We start from the raw sequence: 23,161 nt of genomic DNA on the forward strand, positions 1-23,161 counted from the left end.
TATCTACCCTATTTCCATCCTATCACTTTTGTTATCAAAAATACTTCCCTCAGGAAAACACTGTTCCAATAAGAGATATGTATAACACGTGGACCTAAACTGTAGATTGGAGCAAAGCCCAGCCAAACACTTTTGAGATCAGCAAATCCCCACTCGCACAAAGTGATCAAGAAATAAATGTCTGCTATTGATTCTGTTATGCAGCACAGTGTAGCAATAGCTGACTGATACACTGAGAATCAAATTGGATCTTCTTCCTCACTCATCCACCAAGTTTAACTAAACCAAACCAAACCAAAACAAAAACCACCACCAACAACAAAAAAAACAAAAAAACCTCAAAGCTTTATTTTCCAAATATGTTTTACTTTTCTTTCCATTTCCATTGTAATTCACTTGAATTTATGCCACATCATCTCTTATCAGGACTATCACAATAGTCTCTTAATTATTCCCCCTGATTTTTTTTGTTTTTGTTTTTGCCCTTCAAGTCATCACAGCCAACAGAGTGATAGTACTACAACATAAAATTGGCCCATCCCCTCCTTTAACCAGTTTGGATTTCTGAGCCCGTAGGATAAAATTCACATTTTTTCCATTTGGTAGGAGTTCCTCATAATTGAATCTCTGCCTACTGGCTCAACCTGGTATCTGTTACTCTCCACTTTGCATTTGTGCAACACTGAATTGCTTATAGTTTCGTAAACATACCACGATGTTTCAAGTTGTCATAACTTTCCATATGCCTGAAATGTGTTAGCTCATTGACCTTTTTTATTTCTCAAACTTCTATTTATCTTCCAGATCCTGCTATGAAAGCATTTCCTTTCTGAAATATGACAGCCATCCCCCAAATCCCAAGCAGAATCAAGCAGTATTTCCTCTGTGAGACTCCTGCACTATTACTCTTTAGCATAAAGGTACCAAACCAATATTTAATTAGGCATTTATATGTCTTTCTCCTCTAACATTTCAAAAAATTTTTTTCAGACAGAGACCATGTCTTATGTCACTTTGTATCTCCAGCACTTGATATAACACCTGTCACAGAGTGGGCATTTAATAAACATGAGTGGAACTGAAATAATTAATTTTGAAATTTGATTTGTAAAAACATGTAGATTCTATTTACTCATGAAATTCAGAGATGCACACACCTGCACCTTTTTGAGTAGCAAAGAATTGAATCACATTTCTAAGAAGACTGATATATTTGTTTCTAATTCAGTTTGATTCATTGAATTTTAGAGACCAGAGTATTCAGTAACCTTTTACAAAATAGGAAATACTGGGGTTGCTTTATAATCAAGTTTGTAGGAAGAATCCTATACATATTGGTACTTTTTAAAATAACATCCTGAATCCCATAGAAACATAAACTGAGCTGGAGGATGTGAGAATGTGTATATTTCCTGTGTCTAAAGCTATATGTTTTCCAACATAACAAATAACAAAAGTTTAGAAAGTACCTAATAAAGATCTTTGTCCAAATATAACTGTATAGTGTTACCTTAACCAACTGACAAGGAAAGAAAGAGGTTAAGTCCACTGCCCACTAATGCTAAGATTTAGTTCCTCATCCAAAATATCAATAAAAAGAAAGGCAGTAATCCAATTCAGACTCATGAAAAATGATCATAGTTGGTGCTCCAAATTTAAAATGCATACTCAACAAAATTTATGAAATGTAATTTAATAGCACATTGCTCTTGTATTAAAGTGACTATTTGATCACCTTATGTTTTTAAGAGCTCTATTTCTTTGGAAAGATCTAGAGATTTCTTTGGCCACACTTGAAAATTCTAAATATAAAGTTTACACACAATGCATTCAGAACAGAATGTAAGGTCTGCCAAGTTAGCAACTTGCATATTAAACTTTCAGCCTCTGCCATAAGGATACACCCAATCACATGCACATTTGCTGTAATTCATACATAATACATGCACATCACATGCCTGTTTTCTCTCTTATACATCTCTTAACTTGGCCCATACTTTTGTGCGTGTGTGTGTGTATATATATATATATACAGAGAAACAATGTCAAGAATGACCAGATTAGATTGTCCCTCTCATGTTCATTGAGTTACAATTGTTTGCTAGAGAAATTATATTTATGGTGTCTCTTGTTCAGTTGGAGGTTACAAAAGGTAAGAATTTATGGGATATTCCAGAGTGTGTGTCATGTCTTCTCACTAGAACTGTGTTCTTCTCAGTCTCTGGGATTGAAGTGTTAGGCACATGCTGCTGAAAATGAACTGGCCAAAACATAGGCTTTACCACACAGTATCTGGGTTGATAACCTCACCCATACTAGCTAGCTGCGAGAACAAGTATTTAAATGCCCTGAACTTCAGCTTCCTTACCAGTAAAATGTGTTAAGATATCCCACACACTTAATGGCTGCAAGGCACCTATACAGAGATATGCCCCTAGACTGTTAATGAATATTTGCTCATTAATTGATAAACTTATCTCAGAAAAGGTCTGGACTTACTGCCAACCATTACTTTTACAGACTTGCCTGTTTTACAGCTATATAGACAGGTGTTTGAGAATGTAAGAAATTAAAATAGAAATAGGAAAGCTTTTTAGTCCATTTTGCTAATTAATATGTCAGAGCTCATAAAGAAGAACTCATCGGCTTTCTTCAGTACTGCATCATCTTAAAGAGCTGGGTCAGCAAAGATCTCTGCAGACAGTCAATACATATTAAAACAGTTCCAAGCAGTAAATCAAAACAAAAAAAATTAAGACATAGTAAAAAAGTAAAATTTATAAGTCCTTTCTGACTAGATGTTGAAGAGCCTTAAACTATTAGTTTAGGTGTCAGCTCAGTATGTAGGTGGGGGCGGGGAAGAAATGATTCCTTCTCAGATATGGTTTAAGAATCTGTAGAATCAAAATTTAAGCATAATTTTTTAAAAAGCTATTTCAAATTTGATGTAATTTTCTCTGGATTCTAGTTTTCCCTCAGAATACTGAAATCATTAAAAAATGGTTTCATTGCTTAAAATATACATTGGGCTGAAAGGTGTTTTTAACCCTCTGCATTTACTAAGATTTGGATTTCGTCAGAATTCAGTTAATAAGGAAAGAGGTGAAAGATGCATTTTTAATTTTTCAGCCTCTCTGAAACTTCTGATTTTTCCTAAAGGAACCAATTCAAGGGATTTTGTTCTTAACCTCTCTGGGTAGGTCTCACCATTCCATAGGTACTGATACTTCTCTTACATGGAGAAGGACCTCACAAGATTGACAAGAGGAGAATATCCCGCCTGCTTCCCAGCTAAGGTATGAGATGCAGCACTCCCAGGGGAACCCCTGAGGTAGGCCATTAGAAAAATCTCAAGAATACTGAATTGATTTCAGAAGGGGTAAGGGGGACACTACATTTTAGGCCAAAAGTATTAGAAAGATTGATCTTGCCTGAGCCTTTGATTTGATCTGAGCTTTGAAGAATCAACCATTTAAAGATTAAGCCAAGGAAAGGGTGCCAGAAATATTGTCACAAATTTGGGAGGTCCCCAAGCCAGACCAACAGATGGAACTTGGCATGAAATGGCTCTCTACACACTAAGTAGCTGACTCAGAAGAAACTTTAACTCAGAGGAATTTATTAAAATGTTGAATATCATCCCAAATACGAAGATGGGTGATAGATTTAGGTCAGTATATACAATTTAATTTAACTTCCTGATGGTCTTGGATATTATGAAGGCTGCCAACATTTCTATAATTAAAAAGAGACAGAGGAAGGTACTCTTCCTTTTTAGCAAAAGAGATGTCACCTTTTTACTTAAATATGCTGGAGGAAAGATTTGGGAAGGGAATGGTGAAACAAAAAGACACTGAATGATCTCTTTTAACACTGGCAAGACAAGTATGATCATGGAACATTAGACATTATACTCCATTATACTATAACTTGGTTAGTGGTCACAGACTGTACCAGATCTAGACTACATATTAGGTGAATTTTTAAGATGATTTGTGTAAATGAAAGGCGTTACCAGAATCAAAAGGACCCTTAATCCTCTTTTACCATCATGGCCACCTCCTCAGAAATTGCTCTGCATAAATGGGGCATGCTTAGGGGAGTTGAATATTATGTGAAGGAGTTTTTGAGAATTGTTATATTCAAGAAAAATTTTCCAAAAGAAATAAATATAAAAAATGGGGGAAGGATATATCCTTGGAGTATATAAATTTATAACCTTAGTTTAGATTTTTCTTTAATGCTGCTTTGTATTTTCTCAGAACGGTCTCTAATGTTTTAAAGTGCTCTCGCTTAATGTAACTCTAGAATGTATAATTTTAGGTGATTGGTTAACCCTCTTTATTGTGTTTTCTCATATACCACTTTTGCTCCAGAGTTAGCAATTTTCTGGTTGTTCTTAGCATTTGCACTGATTCCACAGATGGTCAGCGAAAAGCTCAGTGACACTGTGATAGGGTATATGAGTACTCCAAAATATAAAATGGTAGTACTGTACTAGCAGCTCACTATAACCAGAAATCTTTAAAACACCTGATATATTTAAACAGCATGGTTCATATGACATAAAGACTATTGGTACTATTTTTATCAACCAGCTAGAGTAAGACTGCCATGTGGAGCTTACAATGAACCTGACAGGTTTAAAATTATGCCATTTTTGTCATTTTTTTAAAAATTTAGAAATTATTTCAAATTTCATACCTAGGATAATTCTTTATTAACATGTTTTATATCATACTATCTAAAAACATATCATGCAATTTAGTAAAATACTGTAGTGCTATACAAAGGTAACAATGTTCTCATGCAAAAAGAGTGGCAAAAATATTAGAAATTTGTTTGGAAATTGCAATCAGAATAAGATTTGATTTTCTGAGAGAAAAATCAGAAAGTTCATTTGCTCATTTTTAAACACCAAATTTATATGTCTTAAAAACTGCTTTCATTTTTTCTTTTTACTTTGAAGCCTATCCCAGTACATAAAATGTCTTCAATCTTCAAGTATTAATCTGTGTAATAGAACTGATGATAAGAAGTACCATTTAAGATGCATTGAAGATGAAAATAATATAAGCTATCCTTGGGGTTCCTTGGTCATGAGAACTTCCTTTGCAGGCTCCGAAAAATATTTCCAGTAGTAGAGAATTTAATGGAAAAGGATGATGGGGAAAAGCAGCACGCAGCAGTTTATCACTCTCAGAGAAATCTTTTCTTTCACGGTGATCTAACCTCTTAGGCTCTTTATTGGGAGCAGCAGAAAAGAAAAAAAAAAAATCTAAAAGTTGTGAACCAGCCCTTCCCTGCTGTTATCACAAAAGAATATGGAGAAAGAAAAAAAGAAAAAAAATCATAATCTTGCCCTGGAACATGATGGAAGTAATGAGGCATCAAGGCCACTTACTGCTGGAAACATAATTAGCACATAAACACAGGAGACACTTGGTGACGGGAAAGACTTTCTTTGTTTCAGAAACAGGGAGATGTCAACAAACTGTAATTTTTCTGTTATTTGGAGTGGCAAGCCTAAGAGTAAAATGGATATTCTTCCCCAAATAACACATCCATAGATGAAAGGGATCACTGTAGTATTTGCAAGCTTGGTAAGCTTTAAGTGTTTTCAACTAATGTAAGAAGGCAATTATGAAGAGCAAAGGGAGAAGCAGACCACGTGGCACTGAACGGAAAACTTGGATTTTCGAGCTGAAGGTATCTTCCACAAAACAGAGAAAGACCCAGGAAACCCTCAGAGATCCTTGTGGACTTCCTGGAGAACCTCTGGGAATGAGGGAGTTCATTCCTCAGTCTAAAGAAAGATAATCCTCAGTCTAAATTAAAGAGAATATAGCCATCTTGGGTGTGATGCTCTTTGATGACAAGCAAAAAGGCTATTCTTTTTTGAGGGGGAAATGACTACATTTTTCTTGTTCTGGAGCTCTTTGTTCTGCCACTGTAATGTGAAAGTCATCATGGGAAAGAGTTTCAAACTTTCTTGGATTCTCCTTATAATTTTTTTGTTGTTTTAAGTGTTCAGCTGGCTAACAGGTTTAAAATTTTTGGTTTTATAATTATTAGTTTTTGGAAACCCTTATCCTTTCCTCTCAAACATCTTGAGTCAGCATACATTATGCCACTACTCACACAGCCAAGCAATAATTCATCTTTGTGGAAGTCAGAGACATCTCATGTATTAATTAGCAAGCCTTTCAGTGACTAGTGGATGGAAATAGGTTCCAACTGCTACTCAAATACAGCCAGCAATTTCCAGGAAGGAGAATATAAAGTCAGTTACGAGGAGTTTCTTACCCGATTTGTGACCAGCCAATGAGTGGACTTTGCTTTCATCTGGCACTGAGAAGAAATAAAAGAGACAAGGATCAGGCCTGCTTGTAAATCAGGCATTTTTTGAACAATAAATTGAAATAGAGTCATAAGAAGTTAAATCTTTTACTGGAAAAAAAAGTGAGAAAAAAATGTTCCCTGGCCTACCTGGTGTACCTCATTTCTATTGGTAGATATTTTAAAGGCAGCTATGAAGAAATATATTTATATTAGATCATCTATGAATATAATTTTATTTTCTTCTAATTTTCAAGACTTTCAGCTCTGTTACTTGGGCAATTGTTTTCATGCCTGCAAAAGGAGGAATTAAACTCATGGGTCTAGGGATGCATAATACATAATAAAATTCTTTGTGTGGAATATATATATTCAATACTCAAGGACTGGACTTCTGTATCTGGAGTAAAAGGGAAGAAATTTACAATCCCTATTGAAAAAAGAATTAAACACATAAACATGAAACAATGGCAATCCAGGAATTAGACGTTAGGCAGCAGAGACGGAAAACAAGTGAGGTGACTCCTATAACTGCACTAGCTTACTGTCTGGAGAAATTTTCCAGATTGTGGTAGAGGGAGGGAAACAGAGCAGAACTTAGTGATGTCCCAGCCTGAGCACATAATGTTGATGTCCAGGGAAGCCAAGGCAGATGACATTTGAAGGCAGAGAACCAGAGAGGAAAGACTTATCCAGAACTCTTGCTGAGATCTGCTGAGGATCTTCTCATGTATTTAGATGAATATACTGATGATCACAAACATGTGAGGAAACTACCCAAGACCTGGGAAAGAATCACCCAAAAGTTTAATGGGAAGAGTGTAAGAAGTTCACATATGGCTGGGAACAGTGCCTAGTCCCAATTGCCAGAGAAAAGATTCATAATTCAGGGCCTTGAAGAAGATGAAGAACCTTGCTTCAGTAGTGGAAAAAAAAAATAACCCCAGATTAACATGGCTCCGATGAAATACATAAATTTTTGAAAGACACAAGTTACCAAAGCTTATGTAGGAAGAAATAGATAATGTGAATGACCCTATAGTTTTGTTGTTGTTTTGTTTTTAATGAATTTATTTATTCATGAGTGCACAGAGAGAGGGAGAGACAGAGGCAGAGGGAGAAGCAGGCTCCTGCGGGGAGCCTGATGCAGGACTCGATCCCAGGACCCCAGGATTACCACCTGAGCCAAAGGCAGACATTTAACCACTGTACCACCCAGGCGTCCCTAATGAATTTGTAGTTAAAACTTTCCCACACAAAAAATTCTAGACCCAGAAGGCTTCACTGGTGAATTCAGTAAATTCAGAGGAGGGAATATTTCTTGACTCATTCTGTGAGGCTGGTATTGACGCTGATAACCAATATCAGTGACATTGTACCAAAGTTATTACCCAGTATCTCTCAAAAACAAAGTTCTTAATTAATCCTTAAGCATCTCTGCATGGATTATCACTTCAATATTCAACAACAGTTTTTTAAAATTAATTAATTAATTTATGATAGAGAGAGAGAGAGAGGCAGAGACACAGGAGGAGGGAGAAGTAGGCTCCATGCCGGGAGCCTGACGTGGGACTTGATCCCGGGACTCCAGGATTGCACCCTGGGCCAAAGGCAGGCCCAACCTAAACCACTGAGCCACCCAGGGATCCCAACAGTTTTTCATTATTTGCTATGTGCCATTGGCTATGCTAGTCTATAAAAATCTGGTGCTCAAGGATTGAGCAAGGTGAAGTGAACTTTGCTGATAAAAAAGTCCTCCTCCCTTTTCCCTAACACTAGCTGTCTCAGAGAGGTAAGCGCTTCCTTCCTTTGCCTATACCACTCAGCCATATTTTCCAACCCAGTTATTACACATAGATCTTCTCAATCCCACCTAGCCCTCTTTTTCTAGCTATTTCTTTATTTTCTAGACAACACTACTTTTTTTGGTGATTTTCCCAGTATTTTATTAGCTTCTTAAAAATCTTATCAGACTTCTCTTCATATTTCTTGTTGGAAATGTCAGTCCATTCTCATCAGGCTTCAACTGTGGGTTAAATTCAGGCCTTTTCAGGTCTAAAAGAAATTTACAGTGGAATCTACAGTACACGTAGAAAATACTAGAAAATAAATTATGACGATTAAAAAAATTAACACTAGTGGGTAATACTTATTGAGCGCTTGTAATATGTAGGTTCTATCCTCCTCAGTTTATAGCTAATAATTCAAATAATCCTCAAAATGACCTATAAAGATAGGTCTTCTTCTTCTTCTTACTTTACAAATAAAGGAACTGAAGCATACCTCCTACATGGAGGACCCAGAACTTAAACACTGTACTCTTAACCACTCTACTATACTTGTGATAAGTCATGGAAAAATTTGTTATATTCTTTGAATTATGAGTTGAATGAATATAAGAAAACACTTGACAAACAATATGTTAGAAAACTATTATCCTTTATGCTTGAATATATATTATTAATAGAAGTTTCTGTGGTGATAAATGTCAACAAGTGTTAGCTATAATTTTGTTTAACATGTTTGGAAATTTAGCATTCTCATTGTTTTAAGCAAAATATTCACCCCCGTTTCACAAGTGAGAAATCACCTGAATTAAAATCCTGACTTGGAAACTTACTGGTCATATGCAATTTATTTTGACTCCCTGATCCTAAATCTCATCATATACATAAAGAGGATAATAGCTTTCTCCATAGGCTTGTAGTGAAGATTACATGTGCAAATTTGTGCAAAATACTTAGAAGATCATATAGTAAGGCTCAATAAATATGGACTACTATCATCTTATTAACAGGAACCCAGATAGAAAGGCAAAATAACATGATAGCTACTAATAAGATAGATATGGGTTGAATCTCAGCTTTACCACGCAAGTTAGTAAGTTGTTTTCAACCAGTTTCCTTGTGTGAAAAATTTAGATAAAAACACTGCACAAGGAATTGTGGGACTAAATGAAAACAATGTACAAAAGCACAGAGCACTGTGCCAGGTGCATATTTCTCAAAAAATGAAAACTTCTGATAAATGAAAACTGTGTGAGTGGTCAAGGTTGTGCATTTGATGATGGTGGAAGTATTTATGATTTCACTTGCCTGGGATTATAAAGGAACAGAGGAGAAAACACTTGAGAGAATATAATGCCTTCAGACAAGTATACTTTAAATTGTTATCTCATGGATAATCCAACATCCACAGTAGGTTACCACTCAGTTTACCTGTCTCCTAGTTCATCTGTAGTGGAAGAAAGAAAAAGGAAATGCAGTATTCAGATGATATGGTCTTATTACATGCAATAAGTATTTATTTCAGCATTACTGAAATGGGGAAATCCTCTGAAAAAGGGATTCATACAAAGGTAAGATTTTGTTTCTTTGCATTTGTCTTTTTTTTTTTGACAGACATAAGTTATCCCATTAAATTTAAGCCAATTTAAGTATTGCAAATTCCTCAACCATATTAGGTTAAACATGGTACTTGCTTAACTTCTGAGTGCACACTATTATTCTTAGTGGGAATACTTATTATTTTAATTGACAATTTGAAATTCTTTAGAGCACTATTTCAAAAAACAGTACAGAAAAGCCAAATGGGTGATAGGCATAAAAATTAGGGGTCTTTCTCCAAAATATGCAGCAACACAGATGTCTATCTTTAGGACAGAAGATATATGAATAAACATAATGGAAAAGAGAGGGGACTGTAATGACTTAATAGAATACACTTTATTTAAAAGGTTAAATTGGGAACAATCATCTTTTATGCACACGCTTAGTGCTGGGAAGTGATTTAAATAAGAGTAGCAAATGAGAAAATGAGGTAAAATTACACACACTACCACTACTTTTTAAAAAAATGACAAGTGTTATAATTAATACTCAACTTCCTTTATAACTAACATTACTTTAGATCTACTATAGGGTTATCTCATGGGGATGGAGCTTAAGTCTACTCATTTCACTGCATAATATTTGGATAGCACAGTGATTGGAATAGTAGCAGTAGGGATATGACAGGTGCGTCATTTTGAACTAAAACCCTATTTATAAGAGATTGAAAAATGAGTGGGCTGGGTGTTGTGAAGGTCTTCTATTCCAAAATTGTGAGGCACCAAAAGCATCTAATGAGAGTACTGATGAAGAGTCAAAGTTTTTTGTTCTGGTTCTGATGATGGATTCTTTTCTTTCTTTTGTTCATTTGTTCTTTTTTTGCACTTTCTTTTCTTTCTTTTTTTTAAGTTTCCAGAGTCTATTATATTCCCTTTCTCATCCTTCAGTTTTACCCAAGGACAGGTACTACTTGCTCTTGATTACTTAAAGGGGTATTACAGTAATTGAAGCAATATCAGTGAAATGTTGAAACCTTCTGAAAATGAAATTTATGGACATTTTTATTGTAGCTGTTATTAAATACTTAGAGAACACTGTGGGCTTGCTCTTCTTATCTCTGAAATTTATTTAGATAATGCAATTTCTATACTAAGCTCATACTTCTTGGCCTTCAACTCAAGATTGATGGACACTGATTTAATTCTTGTAAAGTGCTTCATAAGGAGGATGTTCTTTGGCTTGGATGTTTGTTAATTCCCTGGTGCATCCTCTGGTTCAGGAAGACTTGCTTCGGAAAATAGCATCAGGATGCTATTTTCTAGCTATGCTTATATTTCTAGCTATTTTTGTTGTAGCCCTTTGAAGCTAATTAGAATTGCTCAACACTTATGGCAACTTTTAAAACTGTGGATAAACACACAGTGGTGTTTTTTACTTAATCTCTACCAGGATCATTGTTAGAATTGAAAGAAGCCATAAACCAAGAAAATATGGGGAGAAAAATCTCTGAAAAAGATGGCATTGTAAGAGCTTATTAGCGGCAAACATTAAAGTGCTTATAATACATACATTGGATTCCCAGTAGGATACATTTATACTAGTACAGTGATCACTTAAAATATTTTATTCTTTTGTCAAGCCTTCTCATACACTTCAAATGCATTCTCACTGGGGGAAAACAATTCTCTTGCTTATTGATAGCATTTGATACGCATTCTATAACATAAGTGACTATTAGGGACTGCACTTGCTTAATAAAAATTTGCAGAACAGTAGCAGATTTGGTGAGTTAATGGGCCCCATATGCTCTACTTAAGCTGACAGAAGACAGTATATTGCTAACATGCACAAATCTCTTCAGATAAAAATTGCCATCAGCTACAGTTACTCTTTTTGAGAATGCCAACACTATGTCATGAATGGGAATATGCAAATGTGTTCAGATTCCCATTACTTCATATTGAGATACTTTGGTGCAAAGCAGCACTCTAAAATATGATGCAATGCTTGTCTTTTGCATACAGAGCTCTGTTTCATTTAATTTTTACTTCCATATCTTTGACTTAGTAGAACTGCAGTTTTGAAACTGATGTTTGGTGCAATAAAAATCTATCTTCTAATGAGGCCATAAATACTTCTTTTTGGATAGTTTGCTAGGAAACTAAATATCAAGTAATTCCTTGATGGTTAATAAACTTGTTTCCAAGAGCTGTTCCTTCAGAACTTAAAAAAAAATGATGTAGTTGCCAATATTAAGAATCAATTTTCTTCTTTTTTTAGTAGATCAATTTCTGTACTGATTGATTTCCAGAATTTCTAAGAAATACAAACCTATTTCAAGTTGTTCAAATTGTAAATTACATTCTCTTCTTAGTAACCATGAACTATTACTGCATTAATTTATAATGTTTTCTTGTGTCAATGGCTATTTGGCATACTGATTCTCCTTGGGGAGACTTTTTGAGTTTTCAGCACTATGAATTCTTAAGTATGGAAAAACTCTTCCATCTCTTGAAACAAACAAACAAACAAACAAACAAAGGCAGCCCAGGTGGCTCAGTGGTTTAGTGCAGCCTTCAGCCCAGGGCATGATCCTAGAGACCCAGGATCAAGTCCCAGGCTCCCTGTATGGAGCCTGCTTCTCCCTCTACCTGTGTCTCTGCCTCTCTCCCTCTCTGTGCCTCTCATGAATAAATAAATAAAATCTTTTAAAAAACAAACAAACACAAACTAAACAAGGCTTTTGCTGAAAAAGAGGGTTAAGTAATTAGTACAAGATGATGATGCAAATGTTTATCTCACCATTTCCTTGGCAAGCTTCCCCTAAAGCACTATGCTCATCTCTGGGCATGTTGCTACTCTGACAATAAGCTAATTGGAACTCAACAGCTAAAATTTTCTTCCAATATTATAGGGTATCCTTCAGCCACTGTGCCATGAAATAAAAATGAGGAATCCACTCCTTCATAGTTATCTATTAACTCACATGTTCACAATTTTTCAGAATTCTCTTTCTCCATGACTCTTAGGAGATCATAAATCTAAAGTTAGGAAAATCCAACACTTTTCATATGTTCCTATATTATTGTCTTGATCTCATTAAAGAACATTGGAAAAAACAAATTATTTCTTCATTAATGTATTAAGTAATTTTTTGGAATTCATGCAATAAATATTTCTATAAATAAATGAATTTTGAATTCATGCAATTTAAATAAGTCTCAAAAGAGTCAGATATTCAATGCTGGGGTTTAATGAGGAGATGTAAATAAATAATATATTGATACAATACAATAACTAGTATAATAAAGGAAGAAGGATAAGCTTTAGGAATACAGTAAAAGATTAGACAGACATGAAGATTCACAAAAGTAAATAAAGGTTTTAGGTAGCTGAATATTTGAACCAAATAATCTGTTTGACAACTTTTAGCACCTGGGGCATCTTTTTTAGTTATGGCTAGGGAGTAGCAGGAAAAGGGACCTGGACTGTGACACTAATTATATGCATGGCTATGGACTAATTACTTAGTCTTTTTCAAGCTTACTGAACTCATTTGTAAAATGCAGATAATATCCCTTACTTACATTATGGGGCAACTCAGTGGCAAAAACTTATCATGGAATCTAGCAGGAACAGGTGCTCACAAACACATTCTGATTGTCTTTTACACACAACCACCTTTGCTAGGTTCCCTGCACTCCAGCACAGAAGTATATTTCTGAATAGACTATGCAACTTCATGCATCTGTACAATATACAAATAGCACATAAAATTCCTTCTGAATCATAATGAAAATTCATTTATTCTCCTGCTCTGAAAACACACTTTAAGAAACCATTTAAATCTCACCTTCTCCAAGTCATCTTCTGAGGCCTCCAGGCTGAGCTTAGGGACCAAAATTTGTAAATCTCTAAATTATTTGTGTATGGGTCTGTTGTACATTAAAGTATGAACACCTTAAGGAGGTATAGGTCTTATTTTTCCTTGTTAGACTAGAATCATGCTTTACACCTCTTACTCATTAATGTTTGTTGAGTGAATGGATGCAGCATATGCAAAAGTAAAGAAGGCAGCATTTTGAATATGTCCCTTTATCACAGGGCTCTAGAGTAATGAATGGGGCATACGTTTATTGTGCTATGCATATGGCTATATGAATGTTGAAACACACGTATATAAATCTTGTAAAATTCTTGTGGTATAATTTGTAGACATGTTCGCGGCCAGGTGGAGTCTAATTCTGGGATAAGTCTAAATAAAAACCCAAACACGGCAGAATTGTTTGGAACAGATATCCATTCACTTATATTTTAAGTGGTAAATTGTAGAAAAAATATAATTGATGGACTAGTCATACCTCATTGTCCTTCTCTAATAACTTATATATAACTGACCCCTGGGTTTCAGTGCTTCTATATTTAGTTTTTGGTTTGCTGGCACTAATCTCACTGTTGTTCTTCACATGGTAATGATACTTGAAAGAGCAGTTCATTTTGTTTGTAGAAAATATCACATTTCTAAAAACCCAAAACTTGCTTTTAAAAAAAATAAAATAAAATAAAAGTTGTTTTTATTAAATATTGCATTAAAATATCCACAACATATGTGTGAGATATAAAGGACAACAATAAGATAAACACTGTGTTTCAGCTACTAAGTGTAAGAATATTATTTTACTTTTGAAACCCATGGGTGTTTCATTTAAATCTTATTCCCTTTCTTCCTTATTCAAAGGTAACCATAATTTTGAATTTTGCATTTTATCATTTTCTTCTTTTTCTTCATAATTCTACCACAAGTTTGTTCCCAAATAATATTCCTCAAAGTTTTTCTTTCATTAAATGATATGGGATTCTTTAGAATAACTTTTTCTGTATTTACTGATGCGATGAATATTCATGTTTTAGTCTTTTAATAAGTGACTTACATTGATTGATTTCAAATGTTAGAGCAAACTTTTATTTCTGAAATAAACCCCACTTGATCATGATCTTTTTTATATATTGTTGGGTTCAATCTGCTTAATTTTCTAGCATATTTTTTTTTATCAATTCCTGAAGGATATCAAGTTAAAGATATTTTGTTTTGCTTTCTTTTTGTTTTTTAGTTTTGTTCTAATGTCCTTGTCTGGTTTTCATATTATGGTAATGCCAGCTTCATGGAATGAGGTTGGGAAGTATTCCCTCCTCTTTATTTATCTGGAACTGTTTCTGTAGAATTCATGCTATTTCCTCCAGTAATGCTTAGTAGAATGCACCAGGAAAGCCATCTGGACCTAAAGTTTTCCTTGTAGGAAAGTATTTAACTATAATTCAATTTCTTTAATAGCTGTAGGGGTATTTAGACTATTTCTTCTTGCATAAGTTTGATAGTTTGTCTCCCTCAAGTAATTTGTTCAATTCATCTTAATTGTCAAATATGTTGTTCATAATAGAGCCTTAATATTATTTATTGTCTGTAGCATCCATAATGATGTCCCCTCTCTCATTCCTGATAATGTTCATGTGTCCTATTTTATCCTGATCATTCTTATTTATGAGGCACCATTTTTCTTGACCTTCTTTAAATACTAGACTTGAGTTTCACTGATTTTCTCAAAATTTTTTCCCAGTTCACTGATTTCTACTTTTTTATGACTTCTTTTCTTAAGCTTAATTTGGGTTGAATTTACTCTACTTTTTTCTATTTTCTTTAAGTGAAAACTGAGGTCATTAATTTGAGACCTCTTTCCTATTTCTAATATAATTCAGTTCTATAGATTATCCTCTTTGTGGTATCCCACAATTTTGTTGTTATTGCACAAATTTTGATATGCAGTGTTTTCATTTTCATTCAATTCAAATACTTTCTTTTTTTATTAGTTTTTTTCTTGATCTATGTGTTACTGAGAAATATTCTATATTTTCCAAATATTTGTAGATTTTCCAGATTTTCTGGTTTTGAAATTTTAATTCCAGCATAGTGGGAGAATATATGTTGTATGACCTGAATCCTTTCAACATTTTTGAGACTTATTCTTGTTTTTGGGTTTCTAGTTTTCATTAACCTTGGGAAAATTTTGGCAATTATTTCTTCATATTTCTTTTTTTTCTTCAAAAAATCTTCCTATATTTTCCTTTGGTCTCCCTTTTCTTTCACTGGGGACTCCAGTCACATGTACCTCAGGCCACCTTGAAGTTGTCCCTGAGTTTACTGTTCACTGTTCATTTCTGTGTCTTTTCTCCATTTTAGTTTGTATAGTTCTATTGCTATGCCTCCACATTTACTTATCTTGTTTTCTGCAATGTCTAATCGGCTGTTAGTTCCATCCAGTTTATTTTTCATCTCAGATATTAAACTTTTTGTTTCCAGAGGACTTTTTAATATCTTTAATACCTCTACATAACATATTTATTTTTCCTCCAGGCTTCTGAATGCATGAAATGCAGTCATAATAATTTTTAAATATGCTTGTCTGCAAATTCTGACATCTGCATCAATTCTGGTTTTACTGATTGATTTTTCTCATTATGTGTCATATTTCTATAGTTCTTTGCATGCATGGTAATCTTTTATTGGATACTAGATACCATAAATTTTACCCTGTTGGGTTTTTGGTATTTTTATATTTCTTTAAATATTTTTATATCTTTGGGTAATAGTTGAATTACTTGGAATGAGTTCATTCTTTTGGGATTTGTTTTTAAGATCTTCTAGGTAGGACCAGAATAGCCTTTACTTCAGAGTGATAATGCCCTACTACAGAGGCAGTGCCCTTATGCACATCCTATCCAATGTCTGATGGATTTTAAGATTTTTCCAATCTTGTTGGTGAGAACAGTTAACCATGTTTGGTTCTGTATAAACACTGGATAATATTTCCTGGATATTTTGGGGAGTTTATTTTCCCAGCTTTGGTAGTTTTCTCACATAAGTGCTCTGATCAGTACTCTGTAATATGCAAGAGAGAAACTCTAAATATATCTGGAGTTCACTCTCTGTGCAGATCTCTCTTCTCTGGGACTCTACACACTCTAACCATCTTGCTTTTCTCTGGACTCTCAGCTCCATGGTATAGTTTTGCTTAATTTCTCTGGAATGAGTAGTAAAATGTTCCAATATTTTTTAAAAATTAAAACATCTTTGTCCTTTTTTTGAAACCACAGTTTTCTAAATCACAGAACCAATAGTCCTAAGACAACTTCATTAACTATCATCCAAAATACAATAAGGAGACACTGAGCTGAGAATGTGATCCATGATGGAGGGCAATATTCTTTGGAAGTCTCATTATTCACTTTTTCCCACAAAGGGATATTATATAATCAATGCTGAAAATCGGATTTAAAAAAAATGTTGGCATAAATAACCAAAAAAAAAAAATGCAGCTATATATTGAAAGAAAACCACGTCTAAACTCAGTACTATTCCCCTGTCCCACACACATGCTATCGTTATGAGCAACTGTCACAAATCTTCCTTTCAAGAGTCCTTGCAACTGGACCCCAGGTTTTTACATAGGCCATGGCTGAACATTGCCAACCACTTTCAGTTTCCTCTTAACCTAACTTCGTCTCCGCAAGTTGACACTATTTATTTACCATAACCAGATTGACCTGTGGTGAATATCATTTTCATTATTTTTCTAACCTTTCCTCAAACCTTCACTAAATTCAAACTGCATAGAAAGTAATTTAGTCTCCTCAGCCCTGTATTCAAGGTTTAAACTCTATTTTCCTCTATTCACCTTTTATCAAAGTCACACAGAGTTATTCTAGTTTCTTCCCATCTGCCTTGACCGCAGTTGGAAATGCCTCACATGTGTAAATACACTTACTTCTCCTCGGCCCAACTCCCCATTATAATTCTTATAAAGAGAGGATACTCTTTATAGAATATTCTCTCCATTTCTTTTTTTTTAATTTATTTATGATAGGCACACAGTGAGAGAGAGAGAGGCAGAGACACAGGCAGAGGGAGAAGCAGGCTCCATGCACCGGGAGCCCGACGTGGGATTCGATCCCGGGTCTCCAGGATCGCGCCCTGGGCCAAAGGCAGGCGCTAAACCGCTGCGCCACCCAGGGATCCCTATTCTCTCCATTTCTGACTTCCCCAGAAGATAGTTTAGCTTTTCCTCCAAGCAAATATACCATTTTCTACTCTGTATCATGCTGATTTGTTGGCAACTTCAAAGAAGGGAAAGATAATATTTTATTCATCTTTACATGATAAACCATTACAAATTACAAAAGTCCTCAAAGATTAGTTGTATGGGAGTCTCTCTTTTCTAAAATCTATGGCAGGGAAAAGACTATATGTGTGAGTTCTCTTTTAGGAAGATTATCTGTGAATTTTTGGGATCTATCAGGAATGGATTATTTCTACTACTCACACTATGAAAACACTCATGTTTCTTAGACACTTGATAAATATTTCTATTACCAGCAAGACATTGATACTGACTAAACCACAGGGAAAAAGGGGGCACAGCCTATCCAATGAATCACATAATAAGCAATTATTATACACTACTAACCAGCAAAACAACACACCAATATTTTCACTATTTATGAATGTACATTTCCACAAAGTGATTCTATCCTTAATGGGGGATAAGGTAGAAGGAACCAAAAACTTACCAACTTACATATGTCAGAAATCATGCTAAGCATTTTAACACATGTTATCTCATTAATCCTTATAAATGCTCTATGAGTTGGGCATTAGTATCTTCACTTTACAGAGGGGGGAACTGAGGCTCAGTAGGATTATGTCACAAAGTTAGCAAGTAGGGCAGTTGGAATCTGATGATTTCCTGATTTCAAAGCACAAATTCCTTCTACTATGTGAGGCTGAGAGGTAATATTTTGCTAATGGCTTTACCATCAAGTAGTATATATTTCACTAGTCACCACTATCTGCTAAAGTAGATTTTATAACAAACTACATGAAAGAGTACATGATGTCTCTTACAAATGGTTACTGATGCTCTCAGAAGACACAGTTGTCCAAAATTGATTCGAGGCTCATATACCTGGAAATTGTTACCAAGAAGAGGTACAGACTATTGTTCAGATGATGTCAGAGCAGTGGGAAGGGAAAAAAAGAAACAAATCCAAGTGACATAATGGAGAACTTACTGCTTGAACATAGAAATGAAGTAATAGAGAGAACCACAAAAAGCAGTGTGTAGTCTTGTGACTGAGGGATGACATAACTAGAAAGAAGATGGAGGGAAAATGGTGTCTTGAAATAGTAGAAGCAGCATGGAGTGCCCTGGGACTCATATCTCCCATTTCCACCCCATTCCCCCCAACCCCTGGCTTTTTAATACAACTTAAGACAGGAGTTAACTTTTTTGGCAGACAAAGTAGGTACTGTCAACTAAGATCCTGAAGTGTTTTTTGTATTAACTGCTGTTAAGCCAGGTCTTTGTCCAACAAAGATCTATGGAGAGGCAATAGTGTGCTGGGCATCATGCTAGGCACTGGGACTGTGGAAGTGAACAAGGCAGTCTGAGCCTGGAACCAGCAGGGTTTCCATCACACAGTAATCACAAATACAGTGAAGGGTATTAGTAAATCTTCCCGCTCAAAGCTGCCTTCAGCTCTCACCTTGACAGATCTAATAACCCCCTGGTTGATCTTTGAGATTCTGCACTTACTCCCTATAATCTATTTTCCACACAGAAGCTAGGAGAGTCCTTTTAAAATAATAAACAAAACAAAAATATTATCACAACAGTCCCATGCCGAGAGCCTCCCAGTAGCTTCCGATTACATTTAGAAGGAAACCTAAAATCTCATGAGAGCCTTCAAGCCCTGCCTGAGCTGTCCCTGAGGGCCCTCCAACCTCATTCAGCACAGCTCTCCCCTTGCTTAGCATACTTCACCCATTCTGGCCTCTCTGCAGTTCCCCAAACATGCTGGGCACAGCCCTCTTCAGAGCTTTGGGACATGCTCTTCCTCCTGACTGTAGTGCCATTCTTCCAGATAGCCACACAGCTCACAGTCCTCCTTCATTCACATCTCCACCTTCATCACCTCCTCAGAGAGGTCTTCCTGGCCTCCTTACCCATGGTAGGGCTTCCAACTCTAGCTCTCCATTGCTATCTCCTCAGCCTGCTTCAGTTTTCTACAAAGCGCTCATCACTCCTTGACATCTTCTCCACTAGAACTTAAGCTCTATGTGGACAATGGGCTTTGTTTTGTTCACCATTTTGTCCCCAGGGTCTAGAACAGTGCCTAAGACATAGTAGGTACTCAGTACATATTTGCTGAATTAAAGAAGGATAATTAGGGAACCTCAAGAGTAGACTAACCCTAATTTATAGATTGGGTCTAACTGAGGGCCTGAAGTTGAGACCAGAAGATATATAGGGAAGTGTGAGGATGATGTCTGGACAGAGGAAACATGAAAGCTCCCAAACAGGTCCCATACATAGAACCCAAAGGTCTTCCATAGAGCTGGCGCACTCAGTGTGGGAGGGAGGTGGGTGAGAGACCAGAAGTAGAAAGAGGTCAGTTGTGGAGGAACCCAAAAGCACATTAATGAATTTTATCTTTAACCTCAAGGCAATGGGATCCTGTTAAGGGCTTTTTAGCAAGGAAGTGGCATGATCGGATTTGTGTTTTAAAAAGATCACCCAGACTGGAGTGTGGAAAATGAGCCGGATGGGAGTAAGGCAGGAGGCAGATGTGATTTTTTTTTTTTTAACCCAAGTACAGGAATTTACATTTATCCCTATTAAATTTAATCTTCTGAATTGCAGCTCATCAGTTCTCCCCGTTGAGATCTTTCTGAATCCTGATTCTGTCATCCAATGCATTAGCAAACTGCAGAGCTGTGTGTCACCTACACATTTGACAAGTAAGCCTGCTATATCCAAGTCATGTGCAGGGCTTACGTTATTGAACACCATCCCGGCTCTCTTCCTGGCACTTCTGCACATGCCTGTGAGAGGGCCAGCTGGGCAGAAACCTACTCTCCCATCACTCAACATTGTTTCTTCTTGTAAAGTTAACTGGCCAGCCAGGAACTGAGATCAAGATCTAGTAACCTGAGCTACTTGGGGTTTATATTTGAGTTTCTCTTTGAGCTTATGGACTTTACACTAGGACAGCAACCCATTTTATTCTTGCATGTATTAATTTTGGCACCTGGTTTCTGGCTAGGGATTGTATAGCTGCTTCTGTTCCTGGCTACAGTAAGTGGTATCAAAAGATTTCTCTTCTGGCATGAATTGAAGTATATAATACTGTCTATATTTCTGCCCAGAATTGACTATCATCTGCTTAATATGCAAACTGTGCAAAACCAGGGCTACGAGCATGTAATAGATTTTGAAAAGTTGTCATCCAGATTCATTGTTTATTAGGGGATATTAACTTTGGAGGTTTATATGCTGCCTCTCCAACTCCGAGAATACAACTTCCCTTAAGTGGGATGCACAGAGGTCTATACACACTCTAATGAACTGATCTGGTATTTTATACTGATCTATTAGATAAGCTCATTTAAATCAGGCTCCTTTTTTTGCAGAATAGATGATTACACATACATATTAAATATCCACTATCTTTTGGGAAGTTGTTCAGGTATATTAAGAATCTTGAACAAGGTTGAGCTAATAGAAAACATTAATAGGATAAAGGATGGAAAGTTGATAGACCCAGAGTCCAAAGTGACTTCACAGGCAGCAATTTTTAAATCTCTTTTCCTTAGACCAGGGATTTCTTTGGAGGCCTCAGAGACTGTTGACGAAGGAAGGGAAAGTGAATCATCCCACCCTACCACCTTTCCCTTCTCCTCTTGCCCCCTGATTCGTATAATAAATATTCTTGCTGTAAAAATTAAAAAGAGATTTGGAAAATTAGTTTAAAATTACTTGGGTATGAATTACTTATTTAATAGATATTGGCTGATTTCTTTTTAGCAATCTTTGTGAATACCTAGAAATTCCTGTGAATTGGAATAAAAATCCCCAAATAACTGTTTTCAAATGTAGTGATTTTTTTTATGACTTCTAAATGTAACAATTAGTAAAATCAGCATAGGGTTACATTTCAGGGATATTCAAACATTTATTAATTTCAAATTTCTGGCTTCATTTTCATATTTCAGAGTCAATAATTTTTTTCATGTCTTGGATACTTTGGTAGATTCTGGTAAGTCTCACAGGCTCTAGGCCCTGTGCCTACAGCAAATAACAGGGAAAAAAAATCCTTGCCTGCTCAACCAGAGAAATTTTTTCAATAACTCAGAATGTGAAACTATAAATTTAAAACTACTGCTTTAGGTCATTAAGAAGAAAGAAAATAATATTTTGTTGTTGTTCCATCTGGATTATATCGTTCCTAAATGTTGTGCCTTCACTAATTCTCTTGTTTGAAATGGCATCATCATTATCCTAAACACTCTGACTCTTTGCCCTCTGCTCCAACATAATTATTATTAGTCTAAAAAAAATAAATATTATTAGTCAAGCTTGACTTTGGCCACTGATAGGGAATCAGGTCATTGCTTTCTTACCGTTTTTCTATGAATTGTACATTTCTATTAATATAGGATTGGAATAATAGTCTCTAAAGATGAAGATCTAAAAGAACCTAGAAATTCTGCTCAACTCATACAAGGCCCTCTTTGCACTTCTGTATACTAGAGACATGAGAAGCTTATCACCTTATTGGCTGGCTGACCTAGTGTCACCAACAACTTCATTCTCCTCATCAATGAGATAAATAAAATTGAAGTTTCCTGGTCAGCACTCCTTATACAATGTTGGGTTTCCTGGTATAAAGGGAAGAATTTAACATACACTATGACTACTTTTTTCTTTTTGCCTGGAACACGGAAATGATTGTTGAAGGTAACAGCACTGGACACTGACATAACAAATATGAGGACAAGAGAAAGAAAATCAAGAATGGCAGAGAGGAAAAAGAAAGGAGCTTAGGTCTTTGATGGCTCCACTGGGCCACTGAGTTGGCCCTATTCTGATTTCATGTTATACATGATGATAAACTCCTGTTTATTATACCACTGTTGGTATAGTCATTGGAGCATTGCAGTGGAATGTGCTCCTGTTTAATATTATTTCAACTGGTAAAGAATAACTTTCTGTATTGACCTGAAATCCATTAACACACATATCATTTTGCCCATAAATATTCTTATTCTGTCTTCTAGGTGATAGTCCTCAATAATAGGAAATCAGTCAATACACTCTACACTTTTTTTTTTTTCCTTTTCTGAGTCAAATATCCCTAGTTCTTTCTACCATGAAGAGAATTACCTGATTTTTAATTCTACTTTAAAATTATTTTACTGCTGCCAGTTGATTTTATTGCATTTTCAAATGTAATACATACTTGTGTTAGAAAATTTAAAAAGTAGCAGAAGGTGTAAATAAGATTAAAATTATCCTTGCTAAGAGAAAAACTGATGTTAACATTTTGCTGCATTTCCTTCCATCGTTTATATATGGATATATTTCCTTTACATCATTTAT

At 35.5% G+C, this 23,161-nt stretch overlaps 1 protein-coding gene across 5 annotated transcripts in view; it reads right to left on the minus strand.

Annotated features, from left to right (window-relative positions):
- Positions 1–23,161, minus strand: part of PARD3B (par-3 family cell polarity regulator beta) — a 979,753-nt gene that overhangs the window by 337,972 nt on the left and 618,620 nt on the right. For 4 of the 5 annotated variants that reach the window (XM_077885331.1, XM_077885334.1, XM_077885335.1 and 1 more), the window contains exon 16: positions 6,307–6,351. The exons of the other annotated variant lie outside the window; for it this stretch is intronic. In XM_077885331.1, the coding sequence (XP_077741457.1) occupies positions 6,307–6,351 (45 nt within the window). The remainder of the gene's footprint in view (positions 1–6,306; positions 6,352–23,161) is intronic. 5 annotated transcript variants of the gene reach the window in all.

Source organism: Canis aureus, chromosome 36 (genome assembly GCF_053574225.1).
Source record: "Canis aureus isolate CA01 chromosome 36, VMU_Caureus_v.1.0, whole genome shotgun sequence".
Taxonomy (NCBI): Eukaryota; Metazoa; Chordata; class Mammalia; order Carnivora; family Canidae; genus Canis; species Canis aureus.